The 25,803-nt window shown below is 42.5% G+C and overlaps 2 protein-coding genes across 12 annotated transcripts in view; one reads left to right on the forward strand and one right to left on the reverse strand.

The window, feature by feature from the left end:
- The window catches only part of EXD2 (exonuclease 3'-5' domain containing 2), a 35,644-nt gene extending 10,698 nt beyond the window's left edge, over window positions 1–24,946 (reverse strand). The window contains exons 1-9 of one of the 11 annotated variants that reach the window (XM_085580329.1): window positions 18,637–20,054; window positions 16,946–17,351; window positions 15,800–16,056; window positions 14,621–14,747; window positions 13,544–13,869; window positions 11,072–11,178; window positions 10,700–10,835; window positions 9,633–9,989; window positions 8,738–8,884 (exon numbers count right to left, since the gene is read on the reverse strand). In XM_085580329.1, the coding sequence (XP_085436455.1) occupies window positions 8,738–8,884; window positions 9,633–9,989; window positions 10,700–10,835; window positions 11,072–11,178; window positions 13,544–13,869; window positions 14,621–14,747; window positions 15,800–16,056; window positions 16,946–17,284 (1,796 nt within the window). In that variant the 5' untranslated portion in view covers window positions 17,285–17,351; window positions 18,637–20,054. The other 10 variants (XM_085580324.1, XM_085580325.1, XM_021547087.4 and 7 more) reach the window with 10 other exon arrangements.
- On the forward strand, window positions 17,737–20,772 carry LOC146767333 (uncharacterized). Its single transcript, XM_085582388.1, has 4 exons — window positions 17,737–17,765; window positions 17,965–18,125; window positions 18,207–18,779; window positions 20,027–20,772. Exons 1-4 carry the CDS (start codon window positions 17,737–17,739, stop codon window positions 20,497–20,499), a joined length of 1,236 nt encoding a protein of 411 aa, XP_085438514.1. The 3' UTR covers window positions 20,500–20,772.
- Window positions 24,947–25,803: the final 857 nt, after the last annotated feature.

Consider the following 25,803-nt stretch of genomic DNA (forward strand, 5'->3'; position numbering starts at 1 on the left):
CACACTATTGAGTAGCTCACACTACTAACTAGTGTAGCTCAGTGAAACTGTCTTGAACTAACTAGACTTTGGCTTTAGTCCATCACAGCAATTCCTACGTGTCCATCCTTGCCCTCATGGATCATACATAATTTTCTTGTAGGATACCTAACACAGAGCACCCCATAGCTTTTGGAAGTCCCTTCAAGTTGATTGTATTTTTCAGGCTTTCCCCTTCATCTTTGTTCAGGATGCAAGTGAGAAAAGCATGCTGGCTTTACTTGCGTGTATTTCCCATGTTGATTCTAGCATAATTTGTTTCTTTGTACAGCAGATCCATTTGATTTCATGGGGTGGTGGTGAAATCTCCCCAGCAAATTCTCAGTAATTTTATAAAAAAATAAGTCCTTATTTTCTCTGGAGTCAGTGAGGCTACTTACTCCATTGCCTCCCCTAAGTGAAGTTCGAAGATTAAAAAAAAATTTGCACATACTTGGGAAGAGAAAGTTTGCTTAGGACTGGAGGTCTGTTTTTGTATTTTTGCTCAAGGAAACAGGGATTTTTTGAAAGCTACTAAGTTGCATTAAAAAAAAATCCTAATTTGGCTTTTGTGTTCTTTTTTAAAGCATTTGACTGGAAGTGCCAAGTGTGGTGTTAACACATTGTGTGAGGAGTAAAGGGGAAGGAACATGTGCCAAGGTCACCTCCTCAGCAGTTGCCACGCCAAGCTTCACAGCAGTGATATAAAACCTCCCTCTGATACAAGATACCACTTATAACTACTTTTTTTAAGAGCTATAAAAATACAGAGCAGACACATATTAATTAAAGTAGTTCAGAGAGAAGCTCTGCGTGTCTGTCTTGGCAGTGGGTGACTGAAGGGCACATAGCACGTAGTGGAGCAGGACATCCATGCATAGAGTTAGCTAAAATATTTGAGATTTTATCACTTCTGGGTTTGTCAGTGGGCAGCACAGATGGTTTGCAGCTGAGGAGCCAGTCAGTGTGCTGCTAAGAGAGCAATGTGACCTGTGTCGAGAAGCAGTGCATACTGTAAGGAAGCTTTTCTTCATGACTAGCACAAATCTCCTTCATTGTAATTTAAGACAATAACCTCCTGTCCTAGCTAGACTAGAAAGCACATCACAAAAATCCCTCTCTTCTTCAGCACAACATGTTTCTTATTTACCTCTGTCCCTCCATTTTTTTCCCTAAACAAGACAAACTCAGTTCTTCTAAACTTTGCTCATAAGCTACATTTCCATACTGATGTTCCCTGCAGAGCACAGAACTCACCTTCCAGAGTGACAAGTTTTCATCAAAAGAGGCAATGATGAGGACAAGAACACATTCAGGCTGTTCCTTTCCCTTTAAGTTTAGGGCCAGGTAGGCCAAGAGACCATCAAGGTTAGTAGCTGAGTGCCAACCCACTAGCTATGGCCATTTCTCTTCCTTGTCCCCTACTACAGCCCACCATGAGAATAAGCTTTTCCTGTGAATACTGACTGGACTGGACACAGCTAGCAATGAAACACATCCAGCAACAGGTTGGTGGCTAACAGGAAGTCTTTCTGGTTTTAACTGGTGATTATTCCAATTGAGTGAAATACAGATAATCCACATTTTTTAGCTCTTATGTTTAACTACCTGTATTTACTCACCTGCTGGCTTCTTTGTCCAAAATCAGAGCAGGCCTTACACACTCCAATATTTCACTATACACTGGAAACCTTGAAAGCAGCAGAGCATAACTGGGGCATGGAGCCAATGGGGCCAGAGCCCAGTGCCAGTAAGAGTCCCAGTGCCCATTTGCAAGGCAGGGAAAAAAAGGGTATTTGGGTATTCTTGAAGATATGACATTCACCATCACCTATGGTGCACAGAAGATGTACTTGAAGGCAGTTTTCTTCTCCATAAACACTTTGTCAAGAGACAGACAGTCTAGTCTGATGTTTCCAGAGCTCTGTAAGGATTTCTTAAGTTCCAATTTTACTGCTTGGACTGACTCTACTTCTAGTATGGAGAAAGTATCTGTAGAATGGAGATGGTCTTGAAAATATCAGCACAATGCTTTGAGACATGCAGCTGAACAACATCTAGTCTTGCTACTCATATATCACAGGAGAAACAGAGGGAGACAGAAGATAGCATAAAGCTTTTAAAACATATGGAAGACATTATCTAAATAGCAAAACTATGACATGAAACTATATACACATGCTTACAGCTCAGATCTGAACACTCCATAGCCCTTGCTAGATAAGTAAGGATAATGATTTTTTTTTTTTTTTCATAGTGCACTGAAGGGGTGTCCCACTCATATTTTCACATGCTCCAGCAGTCAGACAGTCTCTCTGCTTTTATTTACAGCTAGAAGTCCTGGACAGAGTCACGGCACAGAGGAAAAAGGAAAAGCAACTGGCAGATCTCAGCTAATGCAAAGTACTGTCTGACATTTTTCAAAGAACAATCACTTGCAAAGAACTTGCTGTTAATCACTGTGAAACAGATACACTTCAGATCCCCACAGAGCATGATACAATGTGAAGCAGCTTCTTGGAGCAGCAGGGTTTTTTGTGAAGGGAGGTTGGACATGCAGTTTTTCTCTTAAGCCTGCATTTCTGACAGCTGCCTAGTACCCTTTTCACAGGCTTGTCAAATTCATGCCGAGATATATAAACACCTTCTCATTTTTTCCTTCTTTTTTGCAATCTTTTGCTTTCTTAAGAAAATATGGAAGCCATATTTCCTACCATCTATAGATGAAGCGGAAATTTTTCCTGTACAAAAAAATGACTTGTTATCTGAAGATGACATCTCTATGTCACAGTAAAAGCCTCCATCCTCTTTTTTTTCTGTTTTCTTTAGTCCCCCATCTCAAAGCTGAACTTATCCAATAGCTTGCAAAGAAAAGTAATAAGAGAAAGATGGTTTTGCTTTGTTTCCTGGCGACCAACACCACTGAGACCCCAGGTAGCATCACACTGGCTAATTCAAGACAGAAACAAGTTCCATTACAGTTAAGTGGCAAGAAAGGATGCAGCACAGAAAATCCTTGCCAGAGCTGCATGCTCTTCATGGTAGAATTCACAGTGATAGAGGAATATGTTTTGATTAAGAGAAATTATGTTCCATGCATGTTTATTTGGCTTTTGGGGCTTTTTTTTTTTTTTTTTTTTTCTCTAAGCTTAACCATGTTGGCTCACTTGTGTTACCCTCCTTACATGTAAAAGCACTAAACAAAACCCCCTTGATGCAGGGCTAATAGAAGGGCTCACTGTGGCTCCTTTAATAAGTCCCAGGGCTATATCTTCTTTGCATTTAGCTCAAACTGCCTCTGCCTTTCTCCAGAACAATGTACCCCTCAGGGTAAGGAAAACTCCTTATATCAACAGTATGGTACCAAGTAGAAAACAGAGAAAAGTCTTTGTAACGACCTCTACTCCCAAAGGACATCAAAAGGGATGGCAGCTTTTGAGAATTAAGATTTTATAGGTCTGGCCAACTGTGGAGGACCAAAAGAAGATCAAGAAACAGTGATGAGAATTGACTTTCTGGTTCAGAGTAGAGGTCCCTCTAAATCCATACAGAACGCTGCAGACAGGCAAGTGATTTCTTTTTACAGAGGCTCCCTTTGCATGTGAAAAGACCAAGTTCCTCCAAGACATTCAGACATGGGGCCAAGGCAGTGAGGTGCTTCTCAAGGCAACCACATTGCCTTCATGGAAAAACTCCCACCAAAACCATGTTAACACACAGTGCAGAGTTCAGATACTCCCTAAGGAGCCAAAGCAATAGAAATGCAACAGGAAGAGAACTTCCCATGCCTGCCATTACTGAATACCAGAGAAAAATGCAAGCCCACAGGGATATGTTGTCTTTTGTCCTGTCAGTCACAGATGTGACAGCTGGGACCTTTAGAGACTGTCAAAGGAGGAAAACCAAGGCAATCCAAATGCCAAAACTGTCAGCAGCATAATTAATATGTCATGTATGGTCTGCTCAAAAGTGCAGCATCTACTGTACTTCCAACAGAAATGCTGCCCAGCTGGTAAATCCTGCATCTTGCAATAATGTCTAAGTTACTGAAAAAAATTAAGAAAAAACACAAACTGTAGTGTTTAGAAAGACAGAACAGTTTGTAGCCCACAGAGGAAGGGCTTCAAGGGCATTGCTTCTCCCACTCCTGAGGCATGTCTCTGGAAGTTTGTACCCAGCTGTATTCTTACAGAAGAACATCTGTTTCATATGGGCAAAACATATGAAACAAAAAGGATGGAAGCAAGTTCTGCAGGGAATTCATAAGCCAAGACAGGCTTGGGGATCTCAGCAGATGTGGTGTGCTCCCCGCTAACATGCAAGGACCAGTTTGAGGCAGGTGGCACCATGCATCAGGTAAAAGGGAAAATTTCTCTCCTGCATCTCTGGCAGCATCCTTTGGACAAACTTAAAAATGTGATGTTACAAACAACAGAAAGAAAAACCCCATGATGTGAAAGCCAGCCCATACAGAGAGCATTGCCAATTCTCCCCCTGCACAGATAAAATGGCTGTGTGTGGTTAAGTGCAGGGCTGTCCCAGTTAATATAATATACTTGGGGCAACCTAGATGGATGCTCAGGCTGAGAAAAATCTAAGGTTTCATCTGAACAAATGCAGATCTGCAGCCATGACTGACCAAAATGACCAGGCCAAGAACAGCACCTAAATCCACTATTCAAACATACCTGAGCAAACTCACTATCTCATTGCTTGGAAGTACAGTATTGGTGCCATCATGGGCTCTTCCACAGCTATCTCTGACACACAAATCAGGGAAGGCACTGGAAAGGGAAACTCCAGGGTGGGGTCCAGGTGTTACTGTCAGGAACAATGGACCCATAAGGACTGGGTAAAGTCCAAGGAAAAGAAGAGAAAAAGCAAGCATGCAAGAAAGGAACAAGAGAACATCAAAAGTGGTAAGTCTGGTAAAAGAGTAAATTTTTATAGAATGTAACAATTAGCAATGGAGACATACAAAGAAGTTTTATCTATAGACTAATAGAAAATTTAAAATCATAATAAAATAAAGCCAATCTATTTCTGCATAATAAATATATTGTTTCCCCTCTTCTTTCAGATTAAATTAAAATTATGCAAGTTAAGAATATCTTACAAAAAACAAAGAATCTTAGTTTAAAAAATATTTGTGAAGTAAGTTCTCCTTGTTTGTTTCTATTTCTGAACAAGTGATTTGGAAAAATCCCTGTTCAATGATACCACTGGCTCCTCAAAACTAGACGATCTGCAGTCCAGCTCTTGTCTCCACATTACTTTCTTGTCTCACAAACAGAAAAGACCTGACCTGTCGTCAGCCAATTGGTTCCATTAAAGAGTTTGGTCAGGAGTTCCTGTATTAGAACAAAGGGAGAAAAACCAAAGCAGAACAAAGAGGTGAAATGGACACCTTGTACTCCTGATGACAGAAAAGAAGTCTCTGAGTCATGCAGAGTGTTCTCAACACCCCAATCAGATGGAGACAGGATATAGCACTATCTGAACACATGCTCAAAATGCTTTGGAGAGAAAAAGTTATATCCAAACTGCTGCTGTAGGCAGGAAGGTCATGCTGGGATTATAATCAAGTTTGTGAATAAGCACAGAGACATACCACATTTGGCTAGATGCTTTTTTCGTTAAGACTTGCCAGTGGTACAGGGGAAAAAATTGCCCTCATAATGAAAATTATCTCATTTGCAGCTCTGTGATAAGTAGTATTTATCATGAATCTTTGAATCCTCATGCTGCTACTGCAGCTCCTCTGGGATGGCATTAATGTACCATTTCTCTCCATGGCTCCTACTTATCTCAAACAGTCTCTGCTATAAACAGGGTTTTTACCCCTGGCCTGTGAAATTTCTTGAATTATCTAATAAGGGCCAGTTTCAGCCACAATCACAGCAGGTCCAGAATTCTGCCCAAATGTTACAAAAAAATGTGGGTCAACTGTGCTATACACAGCTGTGTGAAGATAAGGGTTTTACTGAAACTTCTTTACAGAGGCGTATAAAAGTTGAGCATAGATTCATCATTTAGTAGAAGCACACTCATCTCATGCAATCAAAATCATCAAAAGGGATTGTACAGAAAGGAGTGTGTATTTTTAAAAAGTTATCTTTAACTAAGGTCTAGCACCAAACACAAAAACGTGAATATTTAAGGAAGTTAGACAGCAGCACATCCTAAAAAACAACAATAATTAGCAGACACTAGCTTATATTTTCAAAGCATTTTACAAAAACATGAATTAATTAAGCCTCACAATACCCTTGTGAGATAGTTAAGTATTATTAGTCCCATTTTAGAGACAGAGAAACAGGCATGAAGAGAATATAACCTGCTCACCACCACACATGTCAAATCCAGGTACAGAACACACATGTGATCAAATCTCTTAAAAGCTTCTGGTCTTTAATTTAAATTGTTTCCTCTCACCCCTTTTAAGACACCTGTCCTTATTTTTGAAAGATACTCACCAAGTGCTATACAAAGAATCACTGAATGGTTTGGGCTGGAAGAAACTCTAAACAACATCCAGTTGCAACATGCCTGCCACAGACTGGGACACCTTCCACTAGACCAGGTTGCTCATGGCTCCATCCAACCTGGCTTTGAACACTTCCAGGGATGAGGCATTCACAGCTTCTCTGGCAAGCTGTTCCAGTGCATCACCACCATCACAGTAAATAATTTCTTCCCAATACCTAATTTAAACCTAGCCTCTTCCAGTTTAAAGCCATTAATCCTTGTAAGAAGTCACAGGAGAGTTGCTCCAGCTGTCTAATAATCTTTTTAGTCTTCCTCTGGACTTGCTCTATTATGCTGGGGGGCACAGAGCTGGACACACTATTCCAGGTGGCCTCACAAGAGCAGAATAGAGGGGGAGAATCACCTCCCTTTACCTGCTGGTCATGCCTCTTTTGATGCAGTCCATGATGCAGCTGGCTTTCTGGAAAAGTAACCCATTCCAGGTACCTCCTGAATTGCTTATGCCCTGCTGTGTTGCCTCTCCAACAGATATGAGGTGGCTGAAGTTCCCCATGATGACTAGGCATTGTGAACACAAGGTTGCTCTTATCTACAGATGGCTTCATCTACTCAGTCTTTCTTCTGTAGCAATACCTTCTGTCACCTGCCCTTGCCTTCTCTTTAATCCTGACCCATAAGATCTTAATGGACTTCTCATCCATCCCTTGATTGAGCTCTGTGCACTCCAGATGGAGCTCCATGCACTCCAACCAATCAATGACATAGGTGACACCTCCTCCTTGCCTCCAGTGCCTGTTCTTCCTAAAAGGCCTGCATCCTTCCATTCCAACACTCCAGTCACAGGAGTTATGCCACCCCATCTCTGTAACAGCCCTGCACACGTGAGCACACTACTCACGACAAACAAGCAGAATTAGGAAAAACATTTTTTATAAACTCTGTTACTGGAAGCTGTTTAACAAAAGACTGGATGTGGCTATTTCCATACTGCCAGAGTGTCACTTCTCATCAGGCACCTGCCACCAGGAAACTTGCTGAGGCCTATCTGCAATGCTGGGATAGCTCAGAATCTGCAAAAAAATAAGGTTTCTTTGCTTCTTCCATACAAGGAATCTCCCTCTGGCAGGGGGTCTTCTCTAGAAAGAACTCTTATGAATACAACTGGACTGAAAACAAAGAAAGATTTTTATCAAGAAGACGCTCACTGAATCACTAGGTTGGAAGAGACCTTCAAGTCCAACCCATGCCCTAGCACCTCAATGAAACCATAGCACTGAGTGCCACATCCAGTCTTTTTTTAAATGTATCCAGGATGGTGACACCACAACCAGCCCAGGCAAACCATTCCAATACTTTATCACCCTTTCTGTAAAAAACTTTTTCCTAATATCCAACCTCTATTTCCCTTGGCGCAGCTTAGGACTGTGACCTCTGGTTCTGTCAGTGCTGCCTGGATAAAGAGACCAACCCCCACGTGACTACAAGCACCTTCCAGAAAGTGGCAGAGAGTGATAAGGTCACCTCTGAGTCTCCTTTTCTCCAGGCTTAACACCCACAGCTCCCTCAGCTGTTCCAAGCCCCTCACCGGCCTTATTGCCTCCTCTGGACGCACTCAAGTGTCTCAACATCCTTCCCAAACTGAGGGGCCAGAACTGGACCCAGCACTCAAGGTGCAGCCTCACCTGTGCCGAGTATAGGGAAAGAATGACCTCCCTGGTCCTACTGGCCTCAAGGTAAAGCCAAGGGCACAAATGTATGTCAGAAAAATCTAGAAACATTCATCTATTGTGCTTTTGTTGCCTTTCTCTGAACTCACTTTATTATGAGAGATGGTGTGGAGGCACCAGACATCCTGGGAGCCAGAAAATGATTCTTCATAGTCACTCTGAGAAGACAAGCTCCTTTATCATATCACTCTTGCCCTGAACTAGTAAGTGACAGACTAAGATTAAACTTCCAAACCACCTGAAAGTTCAAGTCAATGGATTTAACTCTATAAACTGCAAAATTTAACTTTAACTGGCAAATGTGGCAGATCAATTCCTGCCTTTTTGCAAACCCAGGTCCCATGTGTTAGTGGAGACATAGAAATGAAAACAGTCTTTCCATCTTCAGCTACGTATGTCCATTAGACACTCTCCAGAGTCCGGGAAGTTAGTTTCATGACAGCTTGATCTGAAGATCCTCACCATACTTTTGGATCAACTTCACATGGTTATGGTCCACTGACCATTGCTCTGGGAGGTGTTTGGGCTTCATGCTGTCCAAGAAATGCTGCCGCCAGCGTCTTTCCAGCTGCATAAGAGAGCGCAGGCCTCCTTTAGCACAACACTGCACCACCTTCAGTCCATGTGGCACGTAGCTCTCGTTGCAGATCCTGCCAGGAAACAAGCACAATTTATTTTCACACAAGCCCACTGTCAGACTCCAGATCTGCCTCCAGTGAACAGCAAGACATCGAAGAAACTTTCAGCTGCAGAGTTTAATTACAGACAAAGGGTAAGCTAACCAAGAGGGAGAGTTTGAAGCTTTGCTTCAATGCCAGACTGCTTTCTGGAACACAGTTACACTGTAAAGCTGGTTTCTCTGAATGGAGAAAGTGTTCTCCTTTACAGCAACACTAAAAAAAGTTCTTAAGGTCTATTACAAGCTCCTCAGGAGACTGCAAATTCCATAAGGCAAGAATTATGTGAGCCTTCAGAGTGCTGAGCCTATCATTGAATTCTCTGCCTGGATGGTTCTGAGTTACAACACCTGCACTTTGCGAACAGCAGTGAGTATAACAAGGAGAAGATACTCATTTCATGCAGAGACTAGACACTTGTTAAGAAAAGGTATTTGGGGAAACTTTAAGTAAGTGAAGAAGAGAAGACTTCCAATATAAGTGTCCTTCAGACTCTTTTCCTGATCTGTCCTTCAAAAGAAGTATAAAAATGTTGTAGGAGAAGACGAAGAGCAAAAACAGATGACTGGTGAGGAAGAGAAAGAGGGAAAGAAATAAGAGCTGCAGTTCAGAGAACAGTGGTGGGTTGAGGGGAGATGAGTAAAAACAAAAATGAAAACAGTAAGAAATGCACTATAAACAACTAAGAACCTTACATCCAGCCTACACAGGCTTGCTATACCTGGTTTCCAGAGCAGCTGCTGCCTGGAGCATCTCTGGAGTGACTGTGTCTGTGTTATAGAAGTCCTTGATGCTTTGCAGCAGCTCTGCCCTTCGGGGGTCAGGCAGGCTGTCTGCATTCAGCAGGGCGCGCGCCCCCGAGCGCACTTGCCTGCGCAGAGGGTCCTCCAGGAGACGCACACCTTCCTCGGAGCCGATCGGAGCCCCAAACTCCTGGGCCAGCTGCTGCTTGAGGTGGTTGTCATAGTAATTGGAGATGGCATGGCAGGATGTGCAGAGTAGGAGCACGTCATGCGAGTTGTGGTCCTTCATCTGGATGGGGAAATGTCTTCGGTATTCATGAGGAACAACATTCTTCCTAGAGAAGACAAAACAGACACTTATTTTATTTGTCTGGAGCTGCTGCTCCCCAGTTCTTCCTTTTCCTGCCCCAGAAAGGGTCAGCTAAAACTGAAAGTCCAGGTAAGATTACCAGGACATGTAGTACAGAAAGTGATTATTTTTATTCTTTTCATTTGTAGTTCTCTCGCCAGATTTTCTGCATTTCTCTTTTTTCCTTTCCAAAAATTCATCACTTTCAATTAAAGATTCATACTTTAATTAAAAAAAAAAAATCAAGTAATGCACTATGAGAAGTATACTTCTCAACTGATCAGCAGCAGACAAAAAGACAAAAATCTTCTTTTTGACCTCATGAGCTTCAGGCTCACCTAAAGCTTTCAAAAGTAAAGGATTAAGTAGTGGAAGGAATAGTACAGCTCTTTTTGGAAGGGTATGCCACCCATCCAGTGTGTATCACCACACTGCTGCCCCCGTCACTCAAACTGCAGCACATACATGTTTCATATGCTTTGATCTCTCCTAGGATCAGTATCTCCTGCCTCTGTAAGAGGAAAGGCTGGTCTCACACAGCCAAACAACTGCAGAGCACTCAAACAGTGTCCCATCCAGGACATGAACAAGCACAATGTTTCAGGTCACTAGCCAAGCTTCTGGATGCCAAACTTGATGCAGACCTCAGCCCTGTTTTAGAAGATGCATTTTTCTCCTACCCACCAAACAACTCACCGGATATAGGATTCTCGTTTGCCACAAACAACACAGAGGTTTTCTTTGACTGTCAGATAATAATCAACTTGAGATTCAGGACGTCCTGAAGGCTCAAACCGCAGCTTCACAACAAAAGGGTCTGTGCTAACAAGCTCTAAAAGGATAAAGGCAAAGACAAAATATTCAAGGTAAATTGTATTGGAGAGTTAAAATAACAATGCTACAATGTAAGACTCATCCTAGTGAATCCCAAACAGTACTTCCAATAAGAAAGGATACAAAAAAAAAAAAATCCATGCTGCGTTAGGAAGAAGAGAGAGGGGAGAGAGAGGGGAGAGAGAGGGGAGAAAGCTGCATTTCAAATACCAATAGAAAAACTGGTATGCCTACCTCCAATCCCCTTGTCCAAATACCACTGAGCCTTCTTGCGATCACAAGTGCACAGGGGCTGCCCATCTGGTGCATGCAGGAAGCAGTTGTCATACAGTGGAGATTTTCTATGAAACAAGAGCAGTATTACAGCAGCTATAATAGCATGCAAAAAAACCCAGAGCTTTCTATAGCCCTGTGTGTCACACTGTAGGTCAGGCAGCTTCCTCTGAATCACAGGAGACCCCTAAGCACAAACTTGAGGCTGCTGAGACTCCACAGTCTGCTGCTTATGGAAGTAGTACATCTGAAAATTTATCCAGAGTTCATCAACTGACTCTTAAGGTATCTCTGCTCTCCTGCTGCCAACAGAATTCTAATGCTTGAATTCCAGTTTTCAAGAGATGCCATCAATGAAGACAGCATTCAAAAAAATTTAATTAGAAAACAAAAGAGAATTGAAGTCACAAAGGATGATGAGCTAAGAGTAAACTCAAAAAAAACATCAACTTACAGGCAAGGCAATTTCAAGGATCAGCTCCCTAAGCCTGGATTTTAACTTTTTTTATGAAAACTTTCCTAAAATTTTGTGTGAATAGCAATTACTTTATTCACCCAACAGAAATGGTCCAAAAACACTCCTGCAGCACTGAGAACTTGAACACATGAGTTCAGGAGAACAATAAATCTGAGCTGATGCCCTCAAACACAGGTAGTGTGTTTGCTACATCTGTGCCAAACACAGTTTGCCAGCCTTTGGCAGTGACAAGAAGTCCTGTGTGAGCAGTCTCTGGTGGTTTGTGGCAGTGTGTGAAAGGGCTCGGTTTAGCAGAAAACATTTATTTACTCTGCCAACCTTCTTCAAACAAAATTGAAGCGTGGAGCAGACTGGGCTCAGAGAGGACCTGGCAGGAACTGGCCAGACATGCCAAAATACACTGCAGAAAAGTTTCCTTTTCTCTCTACAGTGAGATTGTACAAATTTGTTCTCAGCAGAACTCTACCAGCTAAAAAAAGGTTGATTCATAGGCTATCTGCTTGCACTGAGCATCAACAGTTCAACTCAGCCAATGATCATTCCAGTACTTCCCAACTCTAAATGAATAAACATTAAAACTAAACAGTCTTACACAGAAAGAGTGAAAAAGGACTTTTGAAACCACATCCAGCGTTATCACAGACCAGAGACACATTGCAATAAATATTGTAAAAAGCAGTGAGTCTACAGCTCTCTCATGAAGTCAAGCACAGTTAAAAACAAAAAATAAATAAACATATGTGGGGAGATCTTAATTTATCTTGGAATGTAATTTTGTTTAAATTTTAATCCTCCCGTGAGATGTAGTCCTCCTGATTTGTATTACACAGCCTCCAAAAAATCTTTTTAAAAAAATATGAGGGACTCGCTCTGTAGAATATAATACTATTAATCACTACTAATGAAATCAATACTATTGACTACACTAAAATATCTTCATTGCCAATCCAATAAACCTAAAAAGAAGAAAACAAATACAAAAGTGTATTTCTTTCCCAATGATAGTTACATATAATTTTAGTTATGTCCAGTGATAAATTTTATTAGATTGTATCCTAACAAAAGCAAACATACAGATACTCCACATCTTCCACTGCACTGAGCTTAAAGCACCTTTTCCAACTTGTTTTTAATTTAAAAGCAACTGAACTCTTGCTAGCAAAAGCTCATAAGAATTTAGGATTCACTCCAAAAAACCACCTGCAAGAATGGTAATCCTGAATCCAGCAACAGTTGCCTCTGCAAGGCCAAAGCAGGACCATTCTCTCGTCTTGCCCCCTGGCCAACCCGGAAGGGCACTGCTTTGCTGCTACCACAGGCTGTTCCTGCCTGTGCCCTCTGGCACCTCACGTAACATGTCTTACCCCTGCTAACCTCAGCTTTTGCCCCTGCCATCTCTGTAGCCATGGTGACATGGGACAGCAAAGGAAAAACAACAGTCCATGAGGCAGATCCTGATGAAAGGACAAGCTCTGTGCAGTTCCCACCTTTTCCTTGGAGAAGACAGGGCACAGCTGTTTGGGCAGCAGAATTACAGAATCATAGAACATGCAGAGTTGGAAGGGATGCCCCAGGATCATCAAGTCCAACTCCTAGCCCTGCTCAGGACACCCAAGACATCAAAGAGTAACACCTGGAAAGCCAACTGCCTCCTGCTAGGACTCTCCTCTCTGACTAATGCTTCCACAGGGGAAGGAAGGAAGGAAGGGTAAAACTTAAAGACAACACCTCAACTTGCTCATGATCTAAGTAGAGATCTAAGTGCTGCCCCCACTTTCAATACCACCTAGAAGAAAATGAGGAAAACAGGCACAGGATCTGACCCCCATGACTGTTAGGTCCTGTGCTCCCTTTCCTAGCTCATATGATCTACTTTGTTTAATGACTAGAGCATGAGGCAACACTCAGGGTTTTCCACATGCAATGCAAAGAGTAAAATGTACTCATATACTCACCGTGCAGAATATCCCACACCCAGGGGCTTTCTCTTCTGCCTCCGTGGATCTCTCATTTGCTGATTGCCAGAGGGCTGGCCATTCACCCAAGATTTCCGATTCTTTGTCTTCTGAGGGGAACATCCCTCTCCACTCTTCTCCTCTCCTGTGCTGCCACTCTTTCTTCCTCTAAATGGAATATCCACCAAGCCCTGGCATTTACCCCGTGCTTTCTCCCAGGCAGTGACAGAGTTTTCACCTTCAGGTGTAGCAGGGAGGCTGGTAAATCCCAGCAAATGGAAGAACACAGCCACTGAGACCTGGGCATCCCTAGCAGCATAGAGAACCTGCAGAAAAGCACAGAAATTAAGATATTGACAAACAGCAAGTACTCCCAACATTATCAGTCTTTAGCACAAGGTACAGAAAACCAGAAGCTGGATTCATTTCCTTTTGAAGTTCACATGAAGTTTTGCCAGTTGAATGCACTTTCATAACAGCACCACATCCCACTACCTTGGGGTAGTGCCCCCAGGAATTGCAAGGGGCTGAAAATATATTAAGGTCAGACATCCTCTTACCCCACCAATCCCTCCTTCATAAAAAGTTCCCTTTTAGCACACTGGCTTAGAGTATTCAGCATGGTTTTTTGTCCTGTCACTCCCTCTGCCGGTCACTGCTTCTGCAGGCATGTGCAGCTTGACTACAGAAACTGGGCAGTCGGGGAAAACTCAGTGCTCTAAAGAAGGTGACCAAGATTTCCAGTGTCTCTCTAATATTGCACCGACTGCTACAGACTGAAGAAAATAATAAAAAGGTGAGGTTTTAGAAATATTTCTTTGAGGGATCCTGCCTCATAGATCTTTCAGGACTAAAGGAAAACAACGCTAAAAAATCCAGGCAGAATAGCAGAAAAATATCTTCATGGAAAAGGAGAGAAATGTAGGCAGTGAGTCTGAAATTAACTTTAGGCCCTGTCACACATAAAGTTTGGAGGTATAATTTGAAAAGGCTCAGATCTCCCTGTTGTAAAGCCTCTTTTGCAACTAAGAAGGTTACTTCTCCTCCCAAAACAGTAAGTTGAAGTGGAGAACACACCTGATCTTGTGTCAGTTCTTCTGCTTCCCAGTTGCTGCAACGCACATGAGGAGATTTGTCAAGCGGGAAGTTCAGGACTTTTTCAGCTAAAGACTTAAGGCTAAGGCAGTTGTGAAGTAGATCCTTCCTTCAATTCAACAAAGACAGTGAAACAAATATATTAAAAATGAAACTATACACTCTTGCGAATTCAGATGGCCTCATACAGCCTGGACCTGAGAGAACACAATGCACATGATGCATGACTCAAACAGCACGCAGCTGCCTGCCAGCTTTACAGGCCCTCTCCCTCCTCTCTACTAAAATGTCCTTTCTAGATTTAGTACTTATCTTCTGTCTGCAATATGCAAAGCAGGCAAGGCTAGGAGTTAGTAACATTTAAGGCTGAAGTGCTTGGCTCTGAATTAGTCCCTTCTGAACTAAAGAAGTCTATCATACAGTGATGGACCACTTGTCTGAGGGATTCAAGAGAAGCCCAAGAACCAGAAATGACTTGGAAGAATCCTGGCCACTAGAGACAGGAAGTCCATCCTCAGTGCTCAGAAGGCACCAACAGGTCAGCAAAGCATGGCCCAGATCACTAACACCACACCTAGGCACACATATAATTGTACATGAAGAATATTTACAAGTAAAACATCTTGTTTTAGGAAGAGTGAAAGATAAGAAAATGGCATCACAAGTGTAACCTTTCCATAGAAGAACTGTTATTAAAAGAGAAAATTTGAACTGGGTTATTTAGTAATTTTTCAAGAAATCTTGAAATTCAACAGTTCCACTTACATGCCCTGGGCACATTTAACTCACACTTCTTGGCAGTGCATTCTAACATCTGCTGACACAGTGTTCATTCTTACTGCATTACATCACTATGCCTGGCCTTCTTAAAAGCTGAAGCATGGTACACAGAAAAGTCCACAAAGGTATCAGTCTGTGAGAGAAGACTAATGGACACAATTAGCAAATTAAATCCTCATTAAGATTTCATTTCCATTAAGATCACAGAATAGAAGTAGGACATGCTCTTGGGCTGCAGCTGTCAATGCCCATTCTCCAAAGCCACCCTAAGAATTCCAGATATACCAGCCTGATATCATTCAGCTTCTGCAAATCACCTAAGAAATATTTCCAACTCAAATGATGCCTCAAACGGACCTACTTGTGTCTTCAGGCACTTACCGCTGTCTCATGGCTAAATACCGGAGGTCCATGCTCCCTTTGACTGCAAGACCATAATCATGAAGCAATTTGCAAGCATCTTCCCAGCATCCTACCCCAACTTTCAACACAGCACTATTTGCCATGATGTCCAGCAGGGTCTTAGGAAGAGTCTGGCCACTGGCAACAAGCCTGGGCAACCGAACAAGAATGCAGAGGCCACTGGAAGAAGCCATCTGCAACAGGGATACAGGATTTGCTTTTCCCTCCACAGAGATCTGTAATGAAGTAAAAAATGAGAGTCCAGGTTACTGTATTATTAGTAATACTGGAGCTGAAGCAAACTGCAAAAAAGGCCATTGAAAGCAGGAAATACTTATCAGTTTACACGTCTCTAAAACTTCATGGCAAGTTATGTGGTCTTTTTCACAGCATTACTGTGCCCAAGCTACTCTTTGCCACACTCCTACATGAGAATCTATCCTCCTTTCACCCGTCCCCTTAATAGCTGAGCTGGTGGAAGATATCAGAAATATTTTTGACTCCACATCGGCACAAAGCCACCCACTACATAAATGTGTATGGCAAATACATTGTTTAGCTGTGGCTTATAATAATGACTGTGGGGTGAATAAATTTCCAGTCAAAACAATGGCAAAGCCAGGCTTTATAAATTACTTTAAGCCTGTTTGAGATATCACACATGTAAATGTACAATCAGAAGAGGAATTTTGTTTTCTGGTTGTCCCGGTGAGTTTTATCTACGTATCAGCATTATCCTCCTTTTTGGACTTAACAGTCTTAAGATATTGTTTCTTAAAGATGTAGCTGGATTTAAATAGTGTAAGACCAAGCTACTTCTAGTAAAACACCTTTAAAGAGATATTACACAAAACACATAGTGCTATATTTAGCCATACAATTGTTATTATATCTAGTAAAGTCGATTTATCGCAGGAACTCAGTAAACAAATACATCCGGTTAATTAAAAACTTAGGATAATTTAAATGTAAGAAGAATCAAAATTAGCAGCTGCTTCACTGCCACCACGACAGATTCAATAGTCAGTCCCGTGGTACCCGTTTAAGCAAAGAAATTGCCCCACCTTCAATGATTTCCCCATGCAATTTGCAATCTAAAGGAAGGAGAGGCGCTTGATCACTCACCCATTCACAATCAATTCCAAGAACCGGCCACTTCTCCAGCTCCTTCTTCAGCAATGGTTCAACGTGATGCCACTCCTCCTGCTCTGAAACTATCACTATGTCTGCACCAAGGGTCCTCTCTATCCAGAAAAAGGTGGGAGATCTGAAGAAGGAAAGCACCTTCTTATCCTCTGCCTTAATGAGTTTCTCATCTCCTGACTTTATTGCTGCTTCCTCTTGCTGACTACTACAGCGTGTTTTTCCTTTCCGACGCTGGGTCGCTTTCCACAAAACCAGCCCCCCCAATGCAACACCCAGCAGTGTGGCCAAAGTAATCGTCACGGCTGTTTGCTTGGCCATTTTTTACTGGGCTTTCTCCCCCTTCACCTCATCCTCTCAAAACAGCATTGTGGGATTTCATCATGGCCTGCAGAGAAAAATAAGAAAGGAAGAAATTTAGGACAACTTAATAAAATGTGTTTAGCGAAATTAAACACATGCAATGCTATCATAACAAGGTTCTAGTCATAACTTGTAATCTTGACAGAAAAAAGGTCTGGGTCCCACTTTGATAGACTGGGGGCCTGCAGACAGACTGCTGCAGTGATGGACTGGGCAGGAAGAGGAGACTGAATGCTGCTGTTGATCGCACCACTAAAAACTTTAAAGAGAATCCATTAAATTAAACTGGTGCTTCCACAAACTCTGCTATTCCAAAATAAACTAGTCACAGTTATTATCAACACCTTTTAGTTCAGTCCGTAACTAGATCAACCTAAACAAGGCCAAAATGAAATTGCTGCAGAATAAGCATGTCTGTTCATGCATTAGTAAACAACAGGCATTTATTTATCCATTACATTCACATCCATACTAGGGTCAAATAGTCTTCAGGCGTTGAAAAGCCCTAAAACAGCAGCATCTTATTTAGCTGTCCCTCTATCATACAGAAGTTAGTACCCCTTCAATAAACTGGAATCAATCCTGCTCCTCCATCCCAACCCACCACGTTGTTTCTGAAGGGCTGTCCTTGCGCACAGCTCCCCACAAGGAGAAGTTCGGGTGTCGACGCTACTCCAGCACCGCTGCAGAGCCGCTCCCCGCTCCTGCCCGAGCACCCCCGAAGCAACAGGTCGTTCACTGCCACCCCGTACCCTGAGCGCAAACACCGGGCGCAACGAGCCCGCCCGCAGCGACCTCGGTCCGACAGCCACCACCCCTCTGAGCCGGGGGCGCCTGTGATGCTGTGATCCCCCGCCGGGGCGGGAGAAGCCCCGCTAAGACACCCCGGCCCCGCTCAGCCCCGGCGGCAGCGGCGCGCCAAGGCCCGGGGCGGGCCCGGGACCCGGCCGAGCGCTGCTCCGAGCCGCTGCCAGGCCCGACGGGACGGGGGCGGGCGGGGGCGTCCGCGGCTCCTCTCGGCACCAGGGGGAACGCGCTGCCCGCTTTAGGTTCGGTCGCGGTTATCTACCCCGGGAAGAGGCCCAGACGCCGGGAGCGAGCGTGCGGGCGGCCGCGGGCGCAGCGGAGCGCGCACCGGCGCACCTGCAGCCGCGGCCTCTCCGGGATGCGCGCAGCAGCCGCTCCCCGCGCCGGCCCCGCCGCCCGCCCGCGGCCCCGCCGGGCGCCCACGGATCCGCCCGCTGCCTGCGTCCCGCGGAACGGCTGCGTCCGGCTGCAGGAACGCCCCGCGGGGCAGTCGCCACACACACCGGGAGCCTTAGCGTGGCGGACGCTTCCTCTGTGCCGGCCGTGCGAGTGGGCCGTGGGCGCCGCCATGTTGTACGGCAGCTAGCGGCGCGGCGGCTGTGCCGCTGGGCAAGCGCCGACATGCCTTCAATGGGGCAAAGTGCTGGTACGAATACTGAATATCCAGCTCTTTTTAAAGGAGATTTTTGGAGTAAAAAGTGTGGTTTGTTGTCTGCGCCTAGGGAGGGCTTGAGGAGCGAGCCGCAGTGAAGTCACCCACACGCAGAGCACCGGGAACCCCTGGGGCAGGAGGGACCAGATGGAATGGGAAGTAAAGAACAAAGGCAGCCGGGAAAATAAATAGCAAATCGCAGCCACCTCCAAAGTGGCAAGCTGGAAGAAAAAAAGGGAACAAATAAAATGGAGTGTTAAGAAATTAACAGAGGAACATGTCGCTTAATCATGACAAGTGATTGTTGCCCCCGTGCGTGCGGAGAAATGCGAACGTTAGAAGAGTGACACCACAAAATCTGGAGAGTGAGTGTACAGGCAGCTGCTGTATCAGAGTTACTATCATCAAGGTTTGAGGGCATCACTGCTAAAAAGCAAACAAGTTTCCAGCCCAAACTCCATTGCAAATGAGAGGATCTGAGCATCCAGTTTCTTCAAATTCCTTTGCATTTCCCAGTATCTGAGATTTTGTGCTGTTAGCTTTCCACCTAGCTGCATGTATTTGAAGTAGAGACTGAACCCATAGAAAATACTGTGTTAAATTAATTTAACAATTTGACAGCTTACATTTTGTTTTGTTATAACTTTGCCACTTGTAGTCATCAGGGTAAGAGGATCTCCCTAGGAGAGATTTGGTATTTAGCAGACACATTGTCCAAAGAGTGCAACAAAGAGGCTGGCATTGGCAAAAATCTTCTATAGAGGCATATTTTTTTTAGTCTGTAACTCATCTCTACTCTTCCCCTTCTTTTTTTCTTAACTCAAGAATGAGGTACAGACATCTTGATAGCTCACAAGTAAAACAGGTGATTTCCAGAACACTTTTTTGAGCAAATAAGCCCCTCTCCTTATCAGAAAGATGACAAGGCTATTAAAGGTTAAGCAGCTACTTGTTCTAATGACCTGATTTGTGCCAGCATGGTGTGGCCATATCAGGTCTCACTGGTGCTGGGGTAGGATCAGAGTTTTGTTTTCCATTGACTTGCATCTGTATTTTGAATGTACAAATATCTTATACCTTATAGTTACAGCTTCTGTATTATAAGTGTTTCTGCAAAGCCTCTCAGTCTTGCTCTACAGTGACAAGATTTTTATTAATTTTTATATTAATTCATTGAGTTACAAAGCATTGCAATCTCACTGCAGTAACTTGCACCTTGTCTCTCGTTCATTCTCCTCTAGAGGGAAGGTCTGCATCTCCCTTTCAGTCACAGCCTGGCACCAGCTTCTCCATCCATCCCCTGTGCTCCGATGCACCAGACACAACTGACCAGCTGAATTGCAGGTCACTGAGCAGGAGCCAGCACTATTCTGAAGTTTCTCACATGACTTGTGCTCAGAAGAGAGAAAGCATGCTCAGGAGAGAAAGCTGGAGGGATCTGGCAGTACCTGAGTTCTCACAGTCAGATGGACATGTTCTGCCTGTTTTTCTCTCCCTCTCTCTTCCCTTCACACATATCCCTCAAGGTATAGCGCTTTGTTTTGTATGGTCATTGGAATCTAGCGTAAACCTGGATTGTCACTTGGATGGACAGTCCCACATTTCCTGTTGTACCTGTGACTTGACTGTTCACTCCCTGCTTCCTTGCTCCAGCACGCACGTATCTGTAGTGTCAGGGTCAGAAAATCATGGAACTGATTCATCTGTAAACTAGTTCAAGGACAAAAGGTAACACCTGGGGACACAACAGACATTTCAAGGCCCAAGTGTTTGGAAAGAGAACCAAGAAGATGATGCAGCAGGGCTCCAGGATCCAGCTGCTCCACTGTGGGGTAGGCAAGGCATCCTTAAGAAAACTCTGTCAGAGCTCAAGATAAGCACAAATACTGAACAAATCTGCAATAATTTATTTTCGTTTTTAAAATAACAGAAGTGTAAAGTTACAATAGAGAAAGTTGCAATAAAATACCCTAATATTTATTACACAGTGAAAGTCTCCCAGCTTTTCTTCAAGTAAGAGGATTCTATCCCTGGTTGCATTTAATGCCTTTATTTTTCATGGCATCACTGATATTACAGAGTCCTGTAAGCTACAAGTCTCTTTAACAGCTTGTCTTATACCTACATAGCCATTTATTCAAGTATAAAGATTAAATTAAAAATAATTGAAAGCAACTGATGCATGAATGCATTCTGGCAAAAAACAAAACCAAAACAAACAAACAAAACCCCCCAAAAAACCCACCCAAAACACAACCAAAACCCAGCAAACAAACAAACAAAAACCAAACAAACCACAGGTTCCCAAAACCTGATAGGGACATTGCTGCTGAAGATGAGAAGATAACCAAGTGAGTAAACACCAACTGCTGGCTTAGCCTTAGTTATAAGCAATCTGTTATAGCAGGTAACTGGAAGCCTTTACATGGTAAACAGCAACATATACATTTCTGTGTCTGTAGCCTGATGTGAGGTCTCTGCAGAGGTCTCTGTCAAAAGACTAATTTTTAGCCTGATTTCCTAAGGAAAGAAGGCTTATGAAATTACTCTATATTACTGTTTCTGCCCCTGGGTCCCATTACTTCCCCCACTTTCCTTGCCAAAAAAGCATGTTTAAACCATTGCTAAATTCCATCTAAATTTGTACAAAGGTAACAAGTGAAATACCAAGCCAAATGGATGAAACAGGTCCTAATAAAGCTGTCACTGATAAAATGGTAAGCATGTGCAGACACTGCTTAGTATACAAATGAGAATCCACACAGCACATCAGGACAAATCCATAGGAAACCAGGCTTCACTTGTTCTGCTGATCACAGAAAAAATAATTATTTCTATAATGACATTAGCTCATCCTTTAGGAGGGAGAAGACTAGGGTAAATGAGGCAGTGTTCAAAGGAAAATCAATGATCATGGAATATCAAAGGAGAGAGGCCCAAGTGAACACTTAAATTGCTGGTAGCAGACAATGAGCAGAGAGCTGCATGTAGTCCCTACTAACTCATTAATAACACTGTCTTTGAGGCCTCATCCCAAGCTACAGAAAAAAGCCAAACTCACATTTCAACTCTTAATGTAATTTATCTTCCTTCTGTCATTCCTAATAACACCCTGACTACATATGCAAACAAGCCATTTTGAACAGGGTTTGTTTTAACAGGGTTGGTACCAGGAAAGCAGTAGAGTTTCTTTCCTCAAGAAGTCAGAATGAGAGCAGTTTCAATCAACTGTGAAGCCCCGTCCTAAAGATGGAGTCTTACACTGCAACCAGGTGGATTGAAGATTTAGCTTCTGTTGAAAAGGCAATTCTGCTTCACCCTTCTCCCTGTCAATATTCTTTTCCAGCCTCAATTCTGCAAATACTGGTGCCTGCTTGATTCAAGGAATTAAGTGAGCAGAAAGCTAGCACAGCAAAAACCTGGATTTTCTTCTGGTTTAACTCCTTGTACTAATTCATCATACAGCCAGATCTTAGTGAAACTACATCTTAAGCCAAAAGATGAGTCAGTGGTAGCTCACTGAAGGGATCTGACAGAGTTTGCAGGTTTTGCAAAGAATCTGAAAAAAAACTCAGTTGTAAAATGCCAGATAATCCCACGAGGATGAGTTGCATTAACATCAATCATCATCAATGTATTTCTTCCTTAATTGCCAACTCTTTTCATTGCTTATCTAGAGATATGAATTTCACAATTCCATTTCTTGAAGAGCTGCTTACCTTACCCCAGTTCAGTCCAGAAGGCACTCTGAGTCAGCTTCACCATTTATGGCTGCTAAGAACATGACATCCTCCATCTCCAAAACTCATCTCCAAGCTGGGTACTCCAGACTAGCTTGTGCTGATTTTGGCACTCATTGGAACACTTCCATAAGCCAAATATAACGCATGGCAGACAAGCAGGCCCAGTAAGTAGCAGCATCAGCACAAAGAAAGGGACAGAACACACAGCCACAAAAAAATAAAGCCACTTTTCAGTGGCCAGAAATCATTAGATTGGCTTAGCTGCATGTTAAACCTACATAGCAGAACAGCAAACCCCAAGGGGAGACATTTGAAAAAAAAAAAATCCTTGTTTTTCTTACCTTTCTGGCCCATTAAAGTAAGCAAAAGGAGAGAAACACAGAAGCCACCAAATTTTCATTAGAGGGAATAAATTACACAATACTATTTTTAAAAAAATTATATGGCTAAAATATGATGTAGTCTTCTTGGTTTACTCTTTCTTTCTATTTATCCTTAAAAAAAAAAAAGGTATAAATATGCAAATAATTAAAAGCCTTGACTCAGCTCTACTTTCCTAATTACGCATTCACTCTCTCTGACTCACTCTATAGATATCCAACTATCAGTGTCCAAACTTCTCAGTTTCCATTCTGGTTTAACCAAAGCCAATCAAAGGTTGCACAGAACCCCAAAAAGAGTATTTAAATATCATCCTTTCTCACCTGACACAATCAATCATACTTCACTTAAATACTTTTTACCTATTTAAGACTTCCTAGTGTTTGACAGACTCTCAGGGAACTGTATCCTTGGTCTGCTGTTACCCTCCTACATTATCTCAGAGTTAGCTCTGGGGAAAGGAGCAGATCCATAAATCATCTGCAGAAAGATATTAATTTATTTGTATTTCAGATGAGATACCTCCCCCTGTCCAAACTCAAAACAGAGTCTTTCTTCTATGAATGACTAGCAGGAAATTAGAGCTCAGCAGAGCTAGAACTCTTCCCTGAAAGCCCTCTTATTATCTTCTTTGTGAGTATCTGTGGATAGCGTCACCAGTTTATCTGCCACTCAAGCTTGTTTGTCAGCTGTCTGATCTGACTGAAATGACTTTGTAGATCCTAGCACCCAGGGTATATACTTCCATGTGGCAGCTCCAAAACAGCCCTCCAAAACATCCTTGCTGCTAAGACCCTTGTTTTCTTGCTGATATACAAAGACTGCCCAAATACCTCTCTCTCCAACATTAACCAATACAGCTCCTAACACAACAGCCACGGGAAATGCCAGAGTCTGACAACATAGCAAAGCTGCCTGTAGGCCTCCTATTAATGATCAATACACCTCAGCCATCAAATAGAAACAAGTAATGCAATTTAACTGATTCTCCCAATTCAAATTTGTTCAGAAAAAAATGTTGACGGGATAACTTTGTACCAACAGACAGTAAATCCTGATCAGTTATTGTCAGTCTTTCCAGAGGCAGAACAAAAAGTCTGTGGCATGGGCAGAAGCTAATATGAGAGTAATGTGACACCATCGCCATACCTCATCCAGATCAATTTAGTACTGCTGAGACACTGAGCTCTGCACAACCTTGGAATTAACAACTCTGAAACTGCAACCCATTACTCTAACCACATCACTTCTCTATTTTAAGGATTCTCCTAGTTCCCTCTTCGGTATTGCATCAAACATTATTTGCTTACCTTTATTTCCAAGGACATCTACAGCAAGTCACCACTCTGTTCATTATCTCCTATTTCCTTTCCAGTTGACTCCTCCACTCTGTTGCCTACTTGTTGAATTCCAGGCAAAACATTTTTGTGCTTGATTTCATGCTGCTTTTGAGACATGGAGGAGACTATGAACACGCTACAGAATTAAGCAGCTCAAGTTTGGTCTGTGACAATGAGTCTCCGTGAGGGTATAGCACCCCCATGCTAACATGACCCCCAGAACAGCAACTTGATGAAGTTTGATCTGTTTGACTAATTACTGTTGATACATTGATTCCATTGCAAGCTGCAGAATATTCCTGTTAAAGCAGACAAAGATGCTTCACTGATGCTCCTTCAGTATGACTCAGGACAACAGTGTATGTGCTTTGGAGAGATAAAGCACTCTGGCTTTATTAACACAGACACCAGTGATTTTCCAAGGAAGATATTACCTGTATAGGCTATGATAACTTCTTCAGGTGTTATATTCAAAATTAATTCAAAGAAAGGAATCAGTAGAGTGAAAAGAACACTTACCGGTACAGTTTTTTAACCTATATGGTCATGTCATTGAGCAGAACAGATTGACAGTCTGCTATTATTTTTCTTTTAAATTCTGACTGTTTAAAACTGTGATTTAAAAAACCCCCAAAAAACAACCAACCAAACAAAAACCTCAGTTAAATCTTTCTTAAAAGTCCTGGAACAGGGGGCTTAGGAAAGAGTTTTATTTCTATGCAAAACCATTTAAGTACACAGTTTTCCTGGAGACTGGATCCACAGTGTAGAGAAAAAGGAAATTTTATTATATTGCATATTTATTTCAGTATAGAAACCAAAGATACTCAAAGATATTCAACCTGAACAATACTTTAGGAAAGGGGAAAAAGTGAAATCTTGCTGTACGAGCAACAGCTTCTGATATAATTGTAATGGTGCAGAATGTCTTGGCATGCAAGCAACAAAGTTATAAAATATCATTTTATAGCAATGTCTGAAGCTAAGGTAATAAACACAAACCATGATGGAGAGTCTTTGCCTCTCTATATTGAGGGTGGCTAGACATGTACATTGCAGTAGTTGGCCATCAACAACTGTAATGAGAAAACATCCTTACGTACAGTTCAGATAAGAGATCAACTGTTTTGTTTTCACTGCAGTTGTGAAACATTGTTAATTGTTAATGTTAACACTGTTAATGTAACTTCTTGCATTCTTTTTTTATTCCCAATTAGACGAGAGAGATTTTATTTACTTTTCTTATGTGTTAAAATTAAGGGTATAGTGTTGTCAAATAAAAAGCTTGGTCTATGCAGGATTTTGTGCTCTTTCTATAATCTTAACCAAGAAGAAACCCAAAGCACGTAACTGACTTTTTAAAATGAAATAATTTCTGTTTTTATGGAAAAGCAGTCACTGGAATATGGCAGCAGTCTAAGAGTACTCAGTCACATTATCACATCACAGTTTATGTCAGGGAGGGTTTTCTCCCCTTCTTATTTTAAAGTTTCAAGACTCCTAATTCCCACCAGATGCAGTGCTACACAAAAATGGCCAGGATGGTCAGGCTAA

Source organism: Lonchura striata, chromosome 5 (genome assembly GCF_050655825.1).
Source record: "Lonchura striata isolate lonStrDom1 chromosome 5, ASM5065582v1, whole genome shotgun sequence".
NCBI lineage: Eukaryota > Metazoa > Chordata > Aves > Passeriformes > Estrildidae > Lonchura > Lonchura striata.